We start from the raw sequence: 20229 nt of genomic DNA on the forward strand, positions 1-20229 counted from the left end.
ATATAAGTACATAAGTTTAGTATAACTAACTAACATAGTGAAATGTTTGAATAAAATGTATCTCTAGCTTTATTAAATGTAATATTAATCAACAATATACTTTAATAATAATTTGACTGATGAAAGACATGCGTGATTTTTGAAACTGTTCACTTATTTTTTATAACAACCTTAAAAATGTTCACCATGTCTCTTACATATCGTTATTATTGAAGAAAAATTACACGCTTTAAAACTTTTCATTAATTACCTAAAATTATTTAAAAATGTCTCATTTCTTGAAATCAAGACTTGATAAGATGTCGTTATTTAGTTATTAACCTATCGTTGTGGACTATTCTATTCATAAACTGAAACTACCTTCAATTTTATTAAGCACTATAAAAACACTTATGGATCTTTTTTTATAAATGTTATTATACTTGCACCATCTATGATTGTAGATTTGTAAGAGTGTGGTTTGATTCCTTGCTTATCTGTCGGGAGGCGCAGGTTTGGTATCGTCCGGATCTAGGCTGAGACACTCTCTCAGATAGTCCTCCATCGAGCGATAAACATGCTCTAAAACTCCTACTAAATAATGATCCTCGTCTGCATAACTCTGAAATTGAAAACAATAATATATCATTGTTCGATAATGTTAGCTAATATTAGACAAAATCTTTCATTGTCATCTACACTATTTCTAAAGACTACCAGAGGCAAAATCATTTACAAAACCTTTTCCATTATTGTATTATAATAATACAATATAATTTAGATTTATTTTTATTATTGGATAAAATGTACATTCACAATACATTGAAACGTTATAGGCATTGTCCAGATAGCGCGATTTGACTTGCGTTCACTTCAGGTTCATGTGACCTCATTGAGCCGTCCATATTTCCTTGCACTGTGTATTTTGTTGCACTACAAGCACAAGCATACACCAAACTCTCGAGTATGTGTGTATTACGGGTGAGGCGTGGTGCTATAGGCGATAATAATTGCCGATAGTTGCAACAATTATTTTATTATTGTTACGTCTCATGTTGAATACTATCTAGTATAGTAAACTCACGCTTATGAAATGTGTTATATTGATGCAGCCCACATTTGGTACACAAGTATAAAGCGCTGTGAGACACGCCGCATGTCTGGACAAGGCCATAAGGTTGTGTGCATACGACAACCACTAGATGTTAGTATAAGTTGTGGTTGCAGGCCAGGTATTCGTTTCAAGGATGGTTTGAATAATTTTATGCGAGTCGCTGCATACACATTCATCCGTCAGGGAAAGTTGTATATGGGGAATTGGTGGTAGAGCTTGTGCTACTCTTATCTAAAAGTCTAAATTGAGAATGTTACTATTTTGATGATGTGTTGGAAATGTATCTGGCAGTTTAATAATTATACACTAACTAAGGTATAAAAAAAGATTTTTAACCACTTATTAATGAGTACAGAAAAACATGGTGTTGGGTACAAAGAGTTAGTTACCTGATATCTAAATATGACACCAGCATCAGCCAGCGCCCTGGCGAGGCCAACGCCATGCTGGAGGGGTGCGGAGAGGTCGGCTAGCCCGTGCAGCAAGTACAGGGAGTGGGGAGGGACGTTCCGCGCGCGCTGCGTTGCATCCGACTCCACATAGCCTTTGTAATTATCCGTCGGGAGACCCAGGACACGCTCCGTGAACGCTGAATCTGAAATTAAATCAATTATGTTGATGATGGTGGCACATGACAGTTTTTTGAAACAGAAAATTTATTTAACATAATTTAGTACTTTTAATGTAGTAGGTAGGTACTATTTATGAATAATATTATGTATGTCCAAAATGCACAGAATTTTGACAGTAATAGTATTTTGCTTAACTATTCATATCTTATAGTAGCCATACAACCAATTAATTTCCATAAACTATGAGGCCATCCATAGACTGAAACTACTTGTGGTTTTAAACAGTATGCTATACTAAACATAGGATTTACGTTATACATATAAACGAATATGGTAAGATTCTTATATACTTATTGAAAATATTATATTTCCATGAACATAAATCATAAGTTTAGTATGAATAGCATACTGTTCATAACCACATGCGGTTTTAGTCTATGAATGGCTTCTTAAACTAGGCAACCTCATTATGTAATATTACTTAGAGTGGGAATGGGTCAAAATAATAACAAATTCTGATTCCATGCAACAAACAACTCATAAACCTATATTATGTACATACGTATGACTATGGATAGGGCCTCATGCAAGAAAATTTAGGAACCTACATGATTGTTATAATATCATGAATTAAAAAAAGATTTCAACTTAGGTACCTACCTATCTATAAAATAAGTACCTACCTATATAATATATTTTTTTACATCTAATACTATTTTTTTATTTAATTAAATATGCAGCTATTTTTGTCTTTCTAAAGCAATATGATATCTTTGAATAAAAGTAGGGCCCTAATGACAAAGTTAATTTTAAATTATTAAAATCATAACTATTTTTCATATTCGTTAGGAGCAAGTAATATCAATTTATTATTCTGTTGCTGAACAATAAAATATTTAGATACACAAATAGAGATTATTGATTTTATATAATCTCACTATGGAGCAATGGGAGAATACGCATCTCCGAAGCTATGCATGTACACTTAAATCCTGCGTTTAGTCAAGAATCACACGTTGTTTTTGTCATTTTTTTATGTTTGATCTAGAGCAGACTTTATGAGTTAGGTTAGGCAAATGATATAAATTTGTCAGAAAGCGTCAGAAAAATCTGTCACTGTGAACTGAACAAATTTGCTAAGAAATTTTGTATAACATTTTTCCTATGAAAATTGGTTAGCCTTGCATTTGCGCATGAGGCGCATCATATTGGAGTAAAATGTTTTTATACCCACAAAAATTTTTGATCCTGTTTTGTAGTATATTTTAAGGATAATACAAATCGTTTAAGTAAGACCAATTCGGAGGAATACAATCTCCTCTTAGAATAATAAATGATAATATACATATGATAATAGAATGTACACTCACTATAATATAGCCAATCTGTAATTGGTGAAACAGCAATGCCGCACTTGAAGATGCTCTGCTGAGAGCCAAGAAGCATCGCAGTGACATATCCACCGTACCCCCACCCCCACACTCCTACCCGAGTCTCGTCTAAGAATTTCAGCGTATCTAACAGGTATCTGAAAACATGTGAATTCAAAAATGTAGCTATATACTAGATCAGTGAGTAGTGTTATTAAAAGCCGTCAATCAGCTAGTGCTGACAATGAGGGACTTCATCTGCTGCAGACAACACCAAATTAGTGCCCGTGTTCAATAATTCCTCTCGTTAAAACCTAATCCTCTTTGTCTATACAGTCCACTGATATTTACAACCATTGCTCTTTTGGTGAGGTTTTAGAAAAATAATATGTACAATATTGTACCTACGTGAAATTTCATATGAATAATATAAATAATTTGTAAATCTAGCATGGTGGCATCACGGTTAGTCAGTCAGTACAAATTTTGAAAAAAAAGTTCTAAATATTATGATATTTCAGTATTATATCTTAAATGGGTTACATTACCGAAATGTCATCTATATACACTAACTAAGGTATAACTTCCAATAAGAACAGATTATTAATTACTGGATATTATTATGGCTCTCACTTACCTGATGACAGTGATCTGATCATTGACCTCGATGTTACCCAGCCTTCTGTTGAGGGCGCGTCGTCCCTGACCAGTGGCTCCTCGCACGTCAAGCTGGACGTAGACCACGTCGTTGTGGGAAGACATATATGCACCCCAGTCCACCTCGAAGCGCTCCGATACTTGGGCGCTACCCGGTCGACCGTCACTACAATAAGACAGTACAGTTATTCAAGTTTGAGCTTGCATTTTATTTTCGAATTAAACACTAATACAAGTGTTAAGCTTACACTTGCACAAGAACCGGAAACGCAGCGTCTCTCAGTTCCTCTCTCCAACTAGGCGGAAGTAGCAGCAGCACCTGCGCCTTGCAGCCTCCCGGAAGCGGAACTTCGAAGGTCCTGCGCGTGGGCAGAGCGAGTTCGCGCAACCGAGGAGATCCGCGGGCGCGCATGTCGTACAACACGCGCAACAGCCGGTGCGTTCGGGTATCGTGGGCACCACCCAGAGGGAGGCCAGGACCCTCGCACCTACAAACATTAAATCAGAATTAAACTTTCAGAAATAGAATAATGACGTAGAAAGTTGAACATGTGCACAAAACACATTGGACAAGTTAGTAATCTGTTATTGATGAATATCTTACTTTAGAATATAGTGTTTACACCCTGCATTTGGTGCCTGTGGTGCAAGCATGGCGTCGAAGTGACTACAATTTGAGTAATACAGTCTGCTACTCCATAACGCTGCGGAGGGCTCACAGGTTACGCAGTGAGGCTCTGATCTTCGAGGGTCCTCGTTTACAGGATCTCGCACCACATACAGGTGCTGCTGACCAGGCTTCTTATCTTGTGTACCTTGAATAATAAAATATCACATCAATGCATTTTACGCCCCAAGGCCATGTAATGAATTACAAAAAGAAAATATACTTATCTTGCCTTGAACACGCATATTTTAAACCTTATATTTATAGTTTTTACTTGCAAGCTCTTGCGTCATATCCTGGACATCCTTCGGGTTTTGTATAAAAAAGGTGATATTCAAAACGCAATAACGTGCGACTAAGATAGTCAACTTGCGTTCTTCCGCTTTTCTAATATTTTCAAAAGTAGCAATGATTAGTTGGGGTGAGAATGGATCATCTTGCCGGACACCTTTGCAGATATAAATCCAGTGACGTCCCGTGGGGGTAGGCAGATCGAGCGTCGCATGGGGGCGGCAGTTACTCGAAGGGCGGCAAATCGAGGAGAATCATTTCGTATATAGAAATAGCTACCTAAACTTAGTAATAACAAAAATATCTTTCCATTAAAAAAATCAGCTCACTGTAGGTATATTAAGAAACATAAAAGGTTTAAAAGGACTGTAATTTTTTTGTCGAGCTCGCAATCTCTAGTTTACTTCCGTTGCCTTTCGACGTCCATAGTGACGTAACCGTGACCAGTAACGACACGTGCACAGGTGATAAAAATACAGTATAAAAATGGGGCGGCATTTTGGCGTTTGCCCAGAGGCGGCATTTTGTCTAGGGGCGTCACTGTATAAATTTAACGGAGATAATACTATACGTTGATCAAATTAATGACCCTTTTACACGAAATAAAATATGTTCTTACCTAAATAATAAACTAAGTGATTGTATGTATCCCAGGCGAGGATTTTCTTGACCTCGTATCTTCCGTGGCTGATGACGGCCATGCGCTGCTGCGTGATGGTGACGTGCTTGATGTGCGTGAACCGATCCGTGCTGCCCTCTCTGATCTCCGCCAGCAGGAGGAACGAGTCACCGTCTGGAGCGAAAAGTGGCGCCGGCTGGACGTCCAACCACGTGTCCTCGAGGGCACGCTCTGAATGGGTCTGTAAAAATACAACATTAAAATGAATGTTATAAAACTTTTTTTTCTCTAACTACCCGCCCAGTATCGTCCACATTTTTTATGCATTTTACATTTTTGGGTAAATGCTTCTACCTACCAGAGGCACCTAACGGAAAAATACGAAGCTTGCAATTTGAGACATTTTTTTGATAATTTACAATTATTTTAATAAATATGTATCAGTATTCTGACAACATTCAAAAGATTTTTTTTTAAGTCGAAGATAAACTTACAATTGTACAAAAAATCTTAATTTGTTACATATTTATATCACGAATAACGTTATTAGTACATTATATTTATGGTCATATTATTTATTATTAAAATTTAGTTTATTAAGTTTTCTATGTTTTGACATATAGATTTTTGTGTAATTCATAGTTTTAATATTTTTTATTTTATTTTAAAAAACATCGATTTTTATAAAAATAAAAATGTGTATAACTTGAAATCCTTTTTATTTATTGGGACCATACCCAAATACGATTTCATATTCATAAACTAAATTTTAATAATAAATATGACTATAAAATATAATGTAATAATAACGTAACTGTGGACATAAATATGTACCAAATTCAGATTTTTTTTACAATTGTAAGTTTATCTTCGAATTAAAAAAAAAACTTTTTAATGTTTTCAGATACATATTTATTAAAATTGTAAATTATTTAAAAAATGTCTCAAATTGCAAGCTTGATTAGCTTATTTATTAGATTATTTTTCCGCTAGGTGCCTCTGGTAGGTACAAGCCTCCCCCATCTGCGATAATCAATATTAATAATATGTTCATTTATCTATTGAAAATTTTTAAAAGTACAGTACGGTGTTCAGAACCACAATAAACGGAGTTTTCGTCAAATTTCGTGATGCCCAATATTGATAAAATACAAGTGCTATTTCTGTTTTGATAAATAATCAAATTTCTCAATTTGCTCAAGGAAATGTTGAGTGTTTCTAAATAAATCTCTACAATACATCTTAACAAAAACAATTAACAATTCTACCTTTGATTAATGAATTTTCTCAAAGTATCCTTATTAAAAAATTCCAGCGTCGTTTATTTATTAACACCTCCTGCGTCGATCGGCGGAGAAAATACTTTGGGAGCGAGTTTCTCTCTAAATTAATTATCATTTCCCAATATCGAGCTTAAAGTTGGCAGTAATTAAATACGCAGTAATTAACCTATTGACATTTTCGCTTCTCCCCTAATATAAACTTTACGATTGGGCGCTTCGAAATTTTAAAATCAAGTATTGGACGCACTCATTCCTGACTTAATTTTTTTTCTTATAGGTATATTTACATGACGGATTAAATATTCCAAGATGATAAGCTATGGTCTGAAGTCAGGAGTAGCCCTACTCAAGGGATTTTTTAAAGCTTTCTACGTGTTAGTACATACATCCTGTTCGTAGATACGTATGTATATTTAACACTGGTGAAAAAGTTTGTTGGAGGGAGATGATAATTGATGTGTAGCCAAAGGAATATAGCACACTTGGTCAGTCATACTGACGAGACTTAAGTAGATAATAATAATAGTAAAACGATATTTCTATTACATCTAAATCGAAACACGAAGTAGATGAAATTTCAAAAGCACAATTATATAAAATTAATCAATTATAAAAAAATATCAGTAATATGTACCTATAGGTAAATCATTCTACAGTGGCACCATAAGCGATTCGCGGGTGTATTGGAGTTATTTGCTGCAATGCCTGTTTTAATGGCGATAAACGAAACCACTACAACTGGTACATGGTATAGCCATATACCACTGTATAGTGATTTACCTATACTAAAACAACATAATTACAAAATAAAAAGAACTTTTTATATACAACGTGTTTAAATTTTCTGTTGAATTATTATGCTCAATATGCTCAAACTTGTACTTGATATGAAGTAAATAAAAAACAAACAAATATAGAATACTGAAATGTCATTTTGACATTTCATTTTGGTTTCCATAGTAACGCACGTATATATTAATAATTTAGTTGCTAGGACCACCCCCTTAGCAACCAATAATAGTCTTTTACTTTTTAAGGATTTTTCTGAAATAATTATCCATACAAAACAGAATTAAATGAAAATGAATGCAATTCTGCTTAAAGATGGCTAAAAGTATTAAAAGAATGCATTGGCATCGTGTTCTGATATATTCTAAAAGTTTCAAATATCTAGCTAGTCGGGAAGTTAGTTAAAAATCGATTCCAAGATTTGTACCGTACAAAGAACCACCGGGCAAATAAGAATACGAGCTAAGAAAAACGTTGTAAAATACCAACATTTTTGATAAAAAAAGTCAGCAATGTATGGCATATTTATATATCATTGTTGGTGAAAAAATAGGTAGGTACCTATGCTTCTGAGGGCTTTTTTAAAATCATTGGCATTGCCAAATCCTAATTATTCGATAGATTTAGGTACAATACTAAGAATAATATGTTGAAAAACCGACTATCTAGTCACTAGTGCTATGCATTGCAGTTTTAATAATAATCATTGTTCGCTAAATGGTGTCATCGGTTTTCATACAATATGTATTCTTGATTATACTTCGAAAATTCCATATAGGTATTCGACAGAAATAATTACCTAGTTCAACTAACGACAATTTTATATTATTGTATTTGTATATGCTACGCCGAATGTGCGAAATTGACTATTATATGAAATAGGCAAAATTTTGCCTAATTATGTAATAGTAAAGCCCGTTGCCTTATTCATGAATTAGGTAAATTATCTGCCGAGTACGTGAATTCGCCAGGGTATGGAATTCTTAAACTGTCAACATGACAGTAGGAAAAGTAAATTTAATACGGATGGTTTTATTAGTAAAGTTATAATTGGACATAATATATTATTATTATTAGGTTAGGTTAGGTTTTGTAATTCTGAATTCAACTGAATGTGCATTTTGAGGTTAGCTAACAACTGTCAACAAACTATCAAATCATACTATTACAAACAATCGACCATTGCACGATTGATACCCAAGCACGAATCAAATCGCGAAAATACCTTTCAATAAAATTCTTTCGTTATCATACTCGTATTATAGTTCTAGATTTTTTTGGGCATAGTAAATGGATATGAACGTCATTGTAGTTATTGATTGGTGTATTTTTATATAATCAATGATATTTGACACATTTGGTTAGTTTGATTAGTTGCAAAAAACACCACCGGAGCGCGACCATCTATTTTGACCAATGCATGAGCATTTTACACCAATAGTTTAGTTGCAAAAAACATCACCGTAGTGCTACTATCTAATTTGCCCAATGCATGAAATAGGCAGAAAAATACTGCCGAATTCACGCACTTTGCAGATATTGTGCCTAATTCATGAATAAGGCAACGGGTTTGCATTTTTCATGATTTAGGCAAAATTTTGCCCATTTCATGTAATAGTAAATTTCGCACATCGGCGTAACATATATATGGTATCGTTTTCACGTTCAAATAGTCATACTATAAAAACCTAAATAATCTCCTAGTCTCTAAATCTAGTGGGTCTGTCTAATTGTTAATAATCATTCCAAGTAAAAATGTTAAAATACTAGTATTTTCATACGAGGAAGCCAAGATTCACACCAGATTGTGGAGCCAATGAAGTGAAGAAGGATTTTTAAATTTTCATTTAATTTTGTATTTTTTATATTATAAAATCTTGCAAGAGAATATATCATTCACTATGAATAATATATTTTTTTTAAATTATTATGATTGATATAATATACCTACATCAAAATAGGATATGAAGTCAGAATTACGTAGGTGGAATGAGTTTTGCAAACAGTTAATCTGCGTTACTCTGTAGACATAACATTACTTGACAAAAGTAGGTTTTTGAGATCCTCTCTCATCAGTAAAGGATTAAGGAAAATGGCCCCCAAGTAATCTCCTGCAAGTCACGACTTGTTGACACAAAATATTGATCCACCCCCAAAAAGCTTAAGGAGGAAAGTTTGCAGCGTAAATAAATTGTCACGTTCAATTTCAAAACCATCCAGGTCCACTTTTATATACGTTACAAACAAAACTCATATAAATTTCTTATCCCGACATTTTCAAATGCCTCTAGGTATATCATCATTCCGTTGCTAACTTAGCATTTTGAATCAGTTAGTTATTAGAAAAAAAAAGCTCTTGCATTATTTTGATCCATATTGTCTTTTTTACCCGACATTTTAGTCAGCCATATATAACAAAATTGCATATATTTGGATGCAATTTTGAATCTCCGTTAACTTAAAATTATTAAATCACATCTCACCGTAAGTTAGAACAGATTTTTTTGGGATAAAGTGTTCACTTTTTGGTAGGTCCATTTCAAAACAATTTATTATTTTACACAATATTTCATTTACTTCAAGATAAAATCCGTGATTTGAACACAAGTGAGAGAAAAATCATTTTTAATTCCAGTATTATTATGTTACATGAAGTAGAATTTTTGAAGATGTCGGTTAGCGAAACCCGGCTCGCTAAAACCGATTCCTAATGATGAGTACAAAATTATCATCAATCAGAATTTCAATTTATTTTCTATCCAAGTATCCTCAGTCGACAGTATTGATTTTATAAAATATAGCATCTAATTAAATTTAATCTTAAATATATTTGCAATACATAGAGACATTGTAAATTATATTTAAAAATGTATCTAAGTGACCAAATCTATAAACTATTTATTAAACTCAGTTCCAAACAACCTAATTCATTATAAACCAAATTTCGTCAAGTCCATGAATTAATTTTAAATTCTTAATGTACTGTAATGTATACAGAATTAAATGAAATACTATAGTAAGTATTTAATCTGGATAACTCATTAGCGATCAGCGAAGCTATTCTATACACAAGGCGGCTATCGACGGTAGTTTATCATATTCATGTATTGGGGCTATTAATTGTTATAATAAGTTAACTGTCAAAAAGTGCTATATTTTAACATACATTTTAAAATATAATTTACAATATCTATGTATTGCAAATATATATAAGATTAGATTTAATTAGATGCATATATTTTATAAAATCAATACTGTCGGGGTGGCCTACTTTTTTCAAAAAAGATTTTTTCTATTGGTTATAATATATTTTCTCAGAAAGTGTTTTTCAAAAATTATGTATATTCAATAATTTATTTATTAAAAACTTCTAGCCTAAACTTTGAAAAATATGAATACCTACTTCCTACACAAGGAGATTTTAAAAAATTAACGTGACAATTACTATTATTTAGCCATGGGGTTGCCTGTGACGTCACATCGACGCATGTCGGAAACGGATGTGCGAGAAAGGCCATAAAATTTAGACCGTGCGTTATTTAGACAGTTATGCCCCTCACACACACGATACGAATTACGAATTGCGAGCCCACTTTTGTGCCAGTGTGCGTCAGGGTAAAGGGTTTCAATTTGGACAGGAATTTTGTATTTTCGTAACGTATTTGGGCACACCGCAATCTGCTGTTATTCTATTTTTAGAGACCGAAATTCATTTTTTAAACGAACGAATTAATGGAGTTATGCGGGGGACAATAATAATAATATTAGATAAAAGAAACAATATTTACGATTTTCTTCACCCAGTGTGACACAGAGGTACACAATTCGAATTTTACTGGTTGAGTTGATCAACAAAAAAAAATGTTGATTGGCTCAGTGTTTCCCAACTTTTTTACACCTTGCGGACTGGTAAAAATATGAGAAATATTTTAGGGACCACTAGCACAGAAAAAAAACTATTATTTTTCTAGTATTTTGTATATTAGTTTTTAAATTATGTATTATAACATTTTACATAATAGTCTAAAATGTGGATGATAATTTAATAGCTTTGTAACTTAATAATGTTTGTATTTTATGTCTGGATACCAATGTGGCATCAAAAGACACTCCAATAAGTTTCTTTATTCTTGAGTATTAAACATGTGAATGGATTGATGTCTTCCATGAAAGAGTTATTTTTTTCAACGAGGATTTGCTTGGAATTTTTGTGCATAGTATGCATTTTAAATGGGTGACAGCCATTTGCAGACCGGACAAAAAATTTTGCGTACCAGTGGTTTGGAAACACTGTGTTAGAAGACATTAATTTTTGAGATATTTTAGTTAACAATCAATTATATATATTTACATTCTAATAGATTTAAGTTTTGTACTATTCCATTTAAGTCGTTTTTTGCGAACTGGGTTTCGCCTTCAGCATCTTCAGGCGCCGTGTACACTCACCAAAGGTAAATACACACTGACAACGAACAATGTTAACTCTAGCTTATAGATCAATAAAATAAAGTAGGTAATAACTCCATTACCTACCTATCAAGTCAAAGGTCACAAAAAATACAACAAACAAATTATGAATAGTTGAAATGTCAGTAAAAAACTTAATTAGTAAAAACCATAACTTATTAATAACAATACACTCGATAGCTTATAATAAATCGTCAAAGTCTAATAACAGATTATTATTCTTTATAAATAATAAAAATACTACATTGTTGTTTTTATTTAATAAAACAAAATACAATAAAAATAAAAACAACAATACAATGCAGTTCCACCATGAATTGACAGTTAAAGAAATAAAAGAAAAAAAAATACTACACTCAAGAGGTGTAAATTGTCAATTCTAAGACAAATGGTCATATATTGGTAAATAATTAATGTAGTTAACTACATAATGAGATAGTCTTTAATAATAGATACTCTTACATGGTACCTACGTTTTTTATCAATTTTTTATTTAATCCATTAGATTTTATCCATTTTATACATTTAATCCATTAGAATTTAAATTCAAATTCAGTACCTTCAGTCGATAGTATTAATATTACATATATTTACGCTTAAAATGGATCTTATCCGACCACGGGAAGGTAATTTTATAATTGACAAAAGTTTGTAACTGCTGATTCTTTAATGTTTGGAGAGGTAAAGTTTATAATTCGACACTTACCAAGTTCTTTTGGTTCAATATTATTGAGCCTTTAACTTATATCAGCTGTACCAACAGCTAAAGATTTGTTAAGACCACTTACCTTATTCTAATACGAAACATCGATTTTAAATATAACGTTATAGTTCAAAAAATGTTAAATCTTATAAACACTATTTTGTTAATATTTATTTTGGTATTCATCAGAGAGATAAAATGGTGTTGGATACATTTAAACATTATGGCATGATTAATCTATTTTTTGAAATAGCTACACTGACAACGAGACTGCAGCTATAGAACAATATAGTATTATTAAATAGTATAGGTACTTACATATTATTGTATCATTCAATTCTACCAAGTAAATGATATTTCAATAAATTAACAAAATAATATAGTCATCTATCGCATTAATTGTATCTTAAAGTAACATAACCTCAAGTTTCTAGTTCACCTTCAAGTTGTCAGTTATCACACCAATACATATAAAGTCACTGTTATATATTATGCATAATACCCCGTTTACACGTGGAAGGATTTACTGTTGACAGTATCACGGCCATAACAAGAAAATGTATGGGTAAACATGTATTATCCTGCAGTTGGCAAGATTGCATGCATGAATCAAAAAAGCTTAGAAGCTTCTGAAATTTTATGTGACGGTAGGGATTTTTTCGATCTGCGCCTGCGCAGTAGAACGATAGTGGTGAACCTGCCGGCAAAAAACTAACTATGAACGAATTTTCAGGTTGACCGATTTTCACTACCTGTCAAATAGTAATAGATTGGAGAGACAGTCAGCACTTATCAGCTTAGTCAGCGCTATAAGACTTTGTTACCCGCTATCACGTCTATTTTTCATTTCTAAATACTGTAAAGGAACATTTACTATATAAATTAATTGTTATCAGTTGGTTAGTTATGAATGTGTTCTGTTTTAATGTCTACTCAATTTTCGTCATTCTTATATTTTAATCCATAATATGCTAAAGACTTTGATACCAACTAGTATTAATTATTGTAGGTAATAGTATGCCATTATTCGAAGATAGGTACTTAATAATATTTGGATTGAAACTTCAAGTAGGTAAATTCAATCAAAAGTAATAAATTGTACGATAAAATAAGATAAGATATGTCTTGGGTTACAAAAATGTTTTTTTCATACAAATTGTGTACACGGATCTAGGGACTGTGTACTTCAAACGTTTTCAATTTCCTACCTTTATTCATATCTCCAAAATAGCGCCAAGTCATGTTAAATCATAGAATACGTATTGTACCTAATCTATGTATGTTGTAGATATGGGCAGGGGATCCAAATGTTCTGTATGAATCGACACAATAATATGATATAAACGCATACCTACTTATAAAATTGATTTTAAGTATGTATTTTTATTTTTATATCCAAATCAATAAATTATAATTACACATTTAGAGTTTAGAAATACGCAGAGACGAATTTCATATTACCAAATTAATATAGGCTGCATATTAACAATATGATATGTAATTAATGTAGAATTTATTACTAGTAGGTATAATTCAATTTATAAATTAAATTGAAATATTTTTTTTGTACTATTATTTTTAATTCCACGATTATTTATTCTGTCTCTTTCAACCAGTGTGAAAGCCGAACTAGCCATTGACTTAAAACAAAATAATTACAAGATAAAAAGAACTTTTTATATACTTACAACTTTTTTAAATTTTCTGTTGAATCATACAAACTTGAGTTGACTAACTTAAATGATCAAAAAAAATGTACTTGATAGAAATAATACTGAAATGTCATATTGATTTCCATAGTAACGCACGTATATATTAATATTAATAATTTAGTTGCTAGGACCCACTTAGCAACCAATGATAGTTTAACTTTTAACGGATTTCTTCCGAAATAACTTTTCATACAACACAGAATTAACTAAAAATGAAATCAATTCTACTTAAAGATGGCTAAAAGTATTAAAAAGTGCATTGGCATCGTGTTCTGATATATTCTAAAAGTTTCAAATGTCTAGCTAGTCGGGAAGTTAGTTAGGTAGTTAAAATCGATTGCAAGATTTGTACCGGACAAACAACCACCGGACAAATAAGAATACGAGCTAAGAAAAACGTTGTAAATCGGTTACCACAGGCAAGTAGGTATACCAAACATCTTCGAATTTACAATCACATCATTTACTGAGAATTAGAGAATTTTTACGATAATAATGTCAAGTTTCTTAATAAACTTTATTAAAAATGTAAATTGATTATCATAATAATTTCCGAACCGGAACGCCATTTTTAATTTTTCCACGAGACGAAGCGGTAGTCTCGATGATTTCACGAACTGGAGCTGCGCTCCGGTGCGTTCCGCTCCATTTCGAGCCCTGATTCTTTGTAAACTTATATGTCGACACTGCTCTCTAAAGTAATATTTATTTTCGTTCCTTCATTAGCCGCCCTTTATATTGTGCCAATCATAATATGAAATGCATGACCAGCCTACCCCACAGGCAGTCGATCAATTTCAGTTATATTATTATTTAAGAAATACACACCATTAACGCGTTGATATTTTCAAAATTATTTAAAATATATATATACAAAGTAATTTTGTCAAAATTACATACTTTATTGCGATGATCTAATAGTATAATACATAAAAGTTTAAAATCCTGTTTGACCTAACTGTCACCACACAAAAGTTATGAGTTTACAATAGCGTCGAAGTTGACAGCCTGCCAAAATGGATACGCTTTGTCAAAATGTCGTGGACAATGGCGGACGCCATGGGACCGTATGGGGGCCCCAATAACGTCCGCAGAGGGCCACATAAGGCCCGCAAAAGGTTTGCAAAGGGTTCGCATCCAAAGGTAAATACGACATTAAACTGTCGACGCTGTCGTCCGCACATCATTATATTGTATATATAGACATTTTCAAGGGGGCATAAAAGAAAGGAAAATATGTAAAAAGGCGATGCCCATTGAATCAAAACGTAAGTAAACTTTAACGTTACGTTTATACGGACACGCAGAATCACTTGGATTAACTAAATCGCACTTGGCGATAAATACCATACAGAGTTGCTAATTTAGCTCGACTTAGATGAGTCTTCATTGTATTTTAAATGGTTTTGTTCTGGGTCACTCATAAAAAGTATAGTTTTGAGATATCAGCGTTTGAAGTTACAAATCAATTTCGTACTGTTATATTGTGGTAAGAACTTCGTATGAGCTTAATACTATCGTATATCAGATCAAAATAATACACTAATGCACCAAAAACATACATCACATTGATGCATTACCATAGTATATCTTAACAATATAGTAAAGCAGTCAACTTCTTAAAATAATTTGGAAATACTTTAGTGAAGTAACTAATTAGGTACAACGCATTTCACATTTTGTTTGAGATAAAGCAAAAATTTCTGAATAAAACTCCATTATTAACTAAAAAATGATAATTTTTGACATTGAATACACTTTAGTACTCATGATGCGCTATATAATAATATCGTTGGTATTATTATGTGTGTATACTGTAATCGACGCAACATAAGTTACCGATGTTGGCCTCTCAGAGATAGATGCCTATCTTAGGGACTTGACGCTTCTTGGCGAGATGGCGCGATTTGAATCGCGCGTAATAACTCATGCGTTTTCGAGGTACAGGTAACCCTATTCAGCCATCGACGTACCCTCACGGTTGTATCACCTCTCGCGAGCAAAACGCGAGCGCTCGCCAGTCTTTAAGTACGCGCGTGTTATGCGCGAATCAAAATACTGTGGTGGCAATTCAGACATACAAAGTCATTAAAAAAAGTATTTTTTTTAATGATTCAATCGATCTGATATATTCACCAATCGATTTCTGGTGATCGGTTTCCAGGAATGTAACAGAAAAAATGTCTCTTCAGTCTATTTTATTTATTATTAGACAAACATTTATGAAAACGGTGCGGAATTATTTTTTTGATTTCCCATATACCTATAGGTACTTAACTATTTAATTTTTGAAAATTTGTTGTCAAGTCAAGTTCCATAATAATTATTGGAAATAGTGGATGGAAACATATTGTTTCCATCCATGAGGTCCAGGCGGAAGGTGAATATCCTGTATGGAGAATCTAACAAAATGGTTTCAGAAGAGTTGAAACGTGTTTAGGTCAGTGGTCTCAACGGTGAAGAATTCTTTAACAATTGCTAATCTTTGTAAATGAGACGGCGTTCGAAGATAACATAAATTATATTTGAGAAAAAAATTAGCTAAGTATATAAATTCTACAACAATGCATCGTAATTTAATAACTGGAAAAAAAACCCTTTACTTATTTCATTTGATTCAAAATTACACAAAAGCTACCCAGTTACGTCATGAGTATTCGGCTTTTTTTTAGCATGTCACTGGCTGGTTAGAAGCTATCATTGTTTTGAAAATGCTGTCCGAGTTTCCGGCGGATGATAGCGACTGTCGCCTTTTTAAATTTACGCGGGAAAAGGATGAAAGGAAAATCCTCGATTGAATGGCGGCCGTTGTTTAGTTAACGAAATGTTTTGAATGAGTTATGGCCAATCCGTAAAAAACTTTTTTTGGATCGGAAGTGTTCAAAACGTATTTTGATTTTTAGGTTCTCACCCATCTACCAATTAAAAAAAACTTGCTTTTATTTATATTATATACCTACATAACATTTTTATTATTATTGAGGATAGCAACGATTAAATATACAAATTTTGACTGTTGGTTTGTTTTTTGCGTCAAATTAGTCTACCCGAGATTTGTATTGTTTGTACCATTTGTATCTGGCTATATCGTTTGTATACCTGAAGCTGGCCACGGAAAGCCACCAGATTCCGAATCCTATCACTGCTTATGATACATAATTACGACAGATAAAAATATCAAAATAAAATAAAACGTATTACATATTTAAAATTATTAAAAAATGGAAATTAATTTTAGTTCTCCATTTATGTGCCCCCTTATGTCTTGTGCCATAGGGGGTTGCCTAGTTCGCCTATATGGACGCGCTGGCCCTGATTGCATGCATGAATCAAAAAAGTTTGGAAGCTTCTGAATTTTCATGCAACAGTAGGGATTTTTTTGATTTGCGCCTGCGCAGTAGTACAATAGTGGCGAACCTGCCGGAAAAAAAACTAACTATGAACGAATTTTAAGGTTGACCGATTTTTACTACCTGTCAAATAGTAGTAACAGTACCACAACATCGCTTCTCGCCCACTCTTAAAGAATGTATTGGAGAGACAGTCAGCACTTTTACGTGGAAACAGTTATTGTCACAATAGTTTAAAATACGCACTATTGCTGTCAGTAAATCCATGCACGTGTACAGGCGCTATTATGTTAAAAACACACCAATGTGTGGTTCCAGTTCTTATTTATCTATGCAAATCGTGGAGACTCAAGAGTAAGAAGACGTGGAATGGAAACGTGCATGTTGGACGTAAAGCAGAAAGACCATATTTCAGTAGGATACCAATTTAATGAAATGGCAATGGTTTAAAATATTGCTGAGTTAGAGGATGTGATAGAAACAATAATAATTACCGGCCGTAAATTAATCGAATTTCGTCGAAAAACATGAAAGGTAAATATCAAAAGAACAGTTACTGGATATTTTCAATCGGCATTAGATTGACGTCAGCTGGTGATGGTGATGATGCAATTTATAATGTATAGATAGTGTATAAATTGAAGTGTCAGCAAGTCACCTAGTAGAAAAAATCTTGGACTAAGTGAGATTCTAACATACGTTTTTCACTTACCGGGCGACGGCTCTGACAACTGAGCTACCAACTAAGGCCCACTATATTCAGGCCCTGGCACTAAACTGTACATTTATATCGTAGTGCTATAGTGGAACAACTTAACGTTGAAAATGCGCAGGTTGCAAAGTATTCTAGTGCGCACGAATTATATAGGGTACGTTTAATTATTGTTACCGTTATTATTTCCAACTGCTCTTACATGAAGCCTATTGCATCATTTTTTCTCGCTCGGCGTCGCTCAATCTAAGTCATATTTTCTGCCAAAGCTATCCAATTTCACGCTTATGTGATATGTTTAAAGTTATTGTTTATTATTCGAGTGCAATATTGTACCTACCTACACTATTTGTATAAAATTATGAAAATGTTAATGCATTAATTAACGGTAACCGTTTTAGTACAGCAGTTAGCTGGAATAGTATGCTGTCACGTTCTGAAATTTCCTTCGCTACATGATAATATAATTACGCTAATATAAATGTACTCGTAATCAGTGGCGGCCGGTGGTCTTCAGAATAGCATTTTCTGGTAGTGCGCAATGGTTTACCTTCTATACCCAGCATTGGAGCATAGGGCAAGTACAAGTTCGCGCCACTTCCCTCGGTACAACGCCAACTCTTGCGCCTCCCGCCACGTCAGACCTGCAGCACGTAGGTTGCTTTTGTAGCACCGCTGCAGGGTGAGAGAGGGCCGGCCATGGCAACGGAACCCTTGAGGCTGTGCCATAAGGGTATGAAGTGTCACACTCTTTGGCCGTATCAGGAACACTTGTCCTAGCCATATAAAGGTCGTAAAGCGTCTCTTCATGATTACCTTAATCACCGAAGGCTGCCGTGTCAATAAGCTAAAATAATATCTTAGTGTATCGTGCACTAATACGTATCTGAAACGTCGAACTTCTCAGAAGATAAATTAAATATGTCTCTGTTTATTTATTCTTTTTCTTAAAAAAGTTTTTAAACAGTTAAAATGATTTAATATCATTAATGAAAAATAAATGTCACGGTTTATGGCTTTACGCTCGAACAATGAATACGACAGCCAAATATGAACCCTTCTAAAAACGGATGACGGACGCTTGGTCACTTTGTTAATAGTGAAAAGCAGTATGTTTATTTCTTAAATTTCACATTATTATTAATTTAAGTGAAATTATAAGATAAACTAACATTGCGTGGGTAATATTTATATTGTAAATCAGCGTTCTTTCGAACTCAGATTTATTTCTGATGTATTTATATGTCATTAAAAGTATGTTTCTCTTATATTATCGTTATTATTTATTATTCAGCTACGACCTACTACTCATGTAGTGCTGCTGTGTTTTTTTGAATTTTGATTTATTATATTGAATGTATTTGAGTGGTTTAGAAATAAATGCGGGAGTTGATATTTTCGTAAAAGTTTTGCGATTCATTAAATCTTAAATGTGAAATTGTTCAAAATTAACTCGCCAACATTGTTATAAAACAGAAACTGGCGTTTTTGTTTCTAGAGTTTCTAGATGTCCTCAAAAATGCTGGCAGTGCGTAGCACTTGAATGGTATTAGAGGAGCCGCCGCTGCTCGTAATACAGTAATACGTGGTAGATATCAACATTAATCATTACAATCTAAAATTTAAGAAGCGTTCCGTATATTTAAATTTTTAGGGCTTTAATTTATTACTTGCAGTACCTATTCATTCTTGTGCTGTACTCTATGATGTTTAAAATTAAGAGAAATAATTACAAAATAAAAACTGTTTATATACTTACTACGTTTTTAAATTTTCTGTTGAATCATATAAACTTGACAATTCTATGTATTAATAAAAACTTTTTATTGTACTTGATAGAAATACTGAATACATATTATAGAATACAGAAATGTCATTTTGACATTTTATATTGATTTCCATAGTAACGCACGTATATATTAATAATTTAGTTGCTAGGACCCA

The 20229-nt window shown here is 33.1% G+C and overlaps 1 protein-coding gene across 1 annotated transcript in view; it reads right to left on the reverse strand.

Annotated features, from left to right (window-relative positions):
* Positions 1–472: 472 nt before the first annotated feature.
* LOC147065874 (inactive dipeptidyl peptidase 10) overlaps positions 473–20229 on the reverse strand; it is a 97059-nt gene continuing 77302 nt past the window's right edge. The window contains exons 10-16 of the mRNA XM_085955574.1: positions 5270–5510; positions 4297–4507; positions 3941–4180; positions 3673–3858; positions 3036–3193; positions 1483–1688; positions 473–601 (exon numbers count right to left, since the gene is read on the reverse strand). Coding sequence (XP_085811700.1) covers positions 473–601; positions 1483–1688; positions 3036–3193; positions 3673–3858; positions 3941–4180; positions 4297–4507; positions 5270–5510 — 1371 coding nt within the window. The remainder of the gene's footprint in view (positions 602–1482; positions 1689–3035; positions 3194–3672; positions 3859–3940; positions 4181–4296; positions 4508–5269; positions 5511–20229) is intronic.

Source organism: Rhyacophila brunnea, unplaced genomic scaffold, assembly GCF_057557595.1.
Source record: "Rhyacophila brunnea isolate RB1 unplaced genomic scaffold, BYU_Rbru_1.0 scaffold_5, whole genome shotgun sequence".
Classification (NCBI taxonomy): domain Eukaryota; kingdom Metazoa; phylum Arthropoda; class Insecta; order Trichoptera; family Rhyacophilidae; genus Rhyacophila; species Rhyacophila brunnea.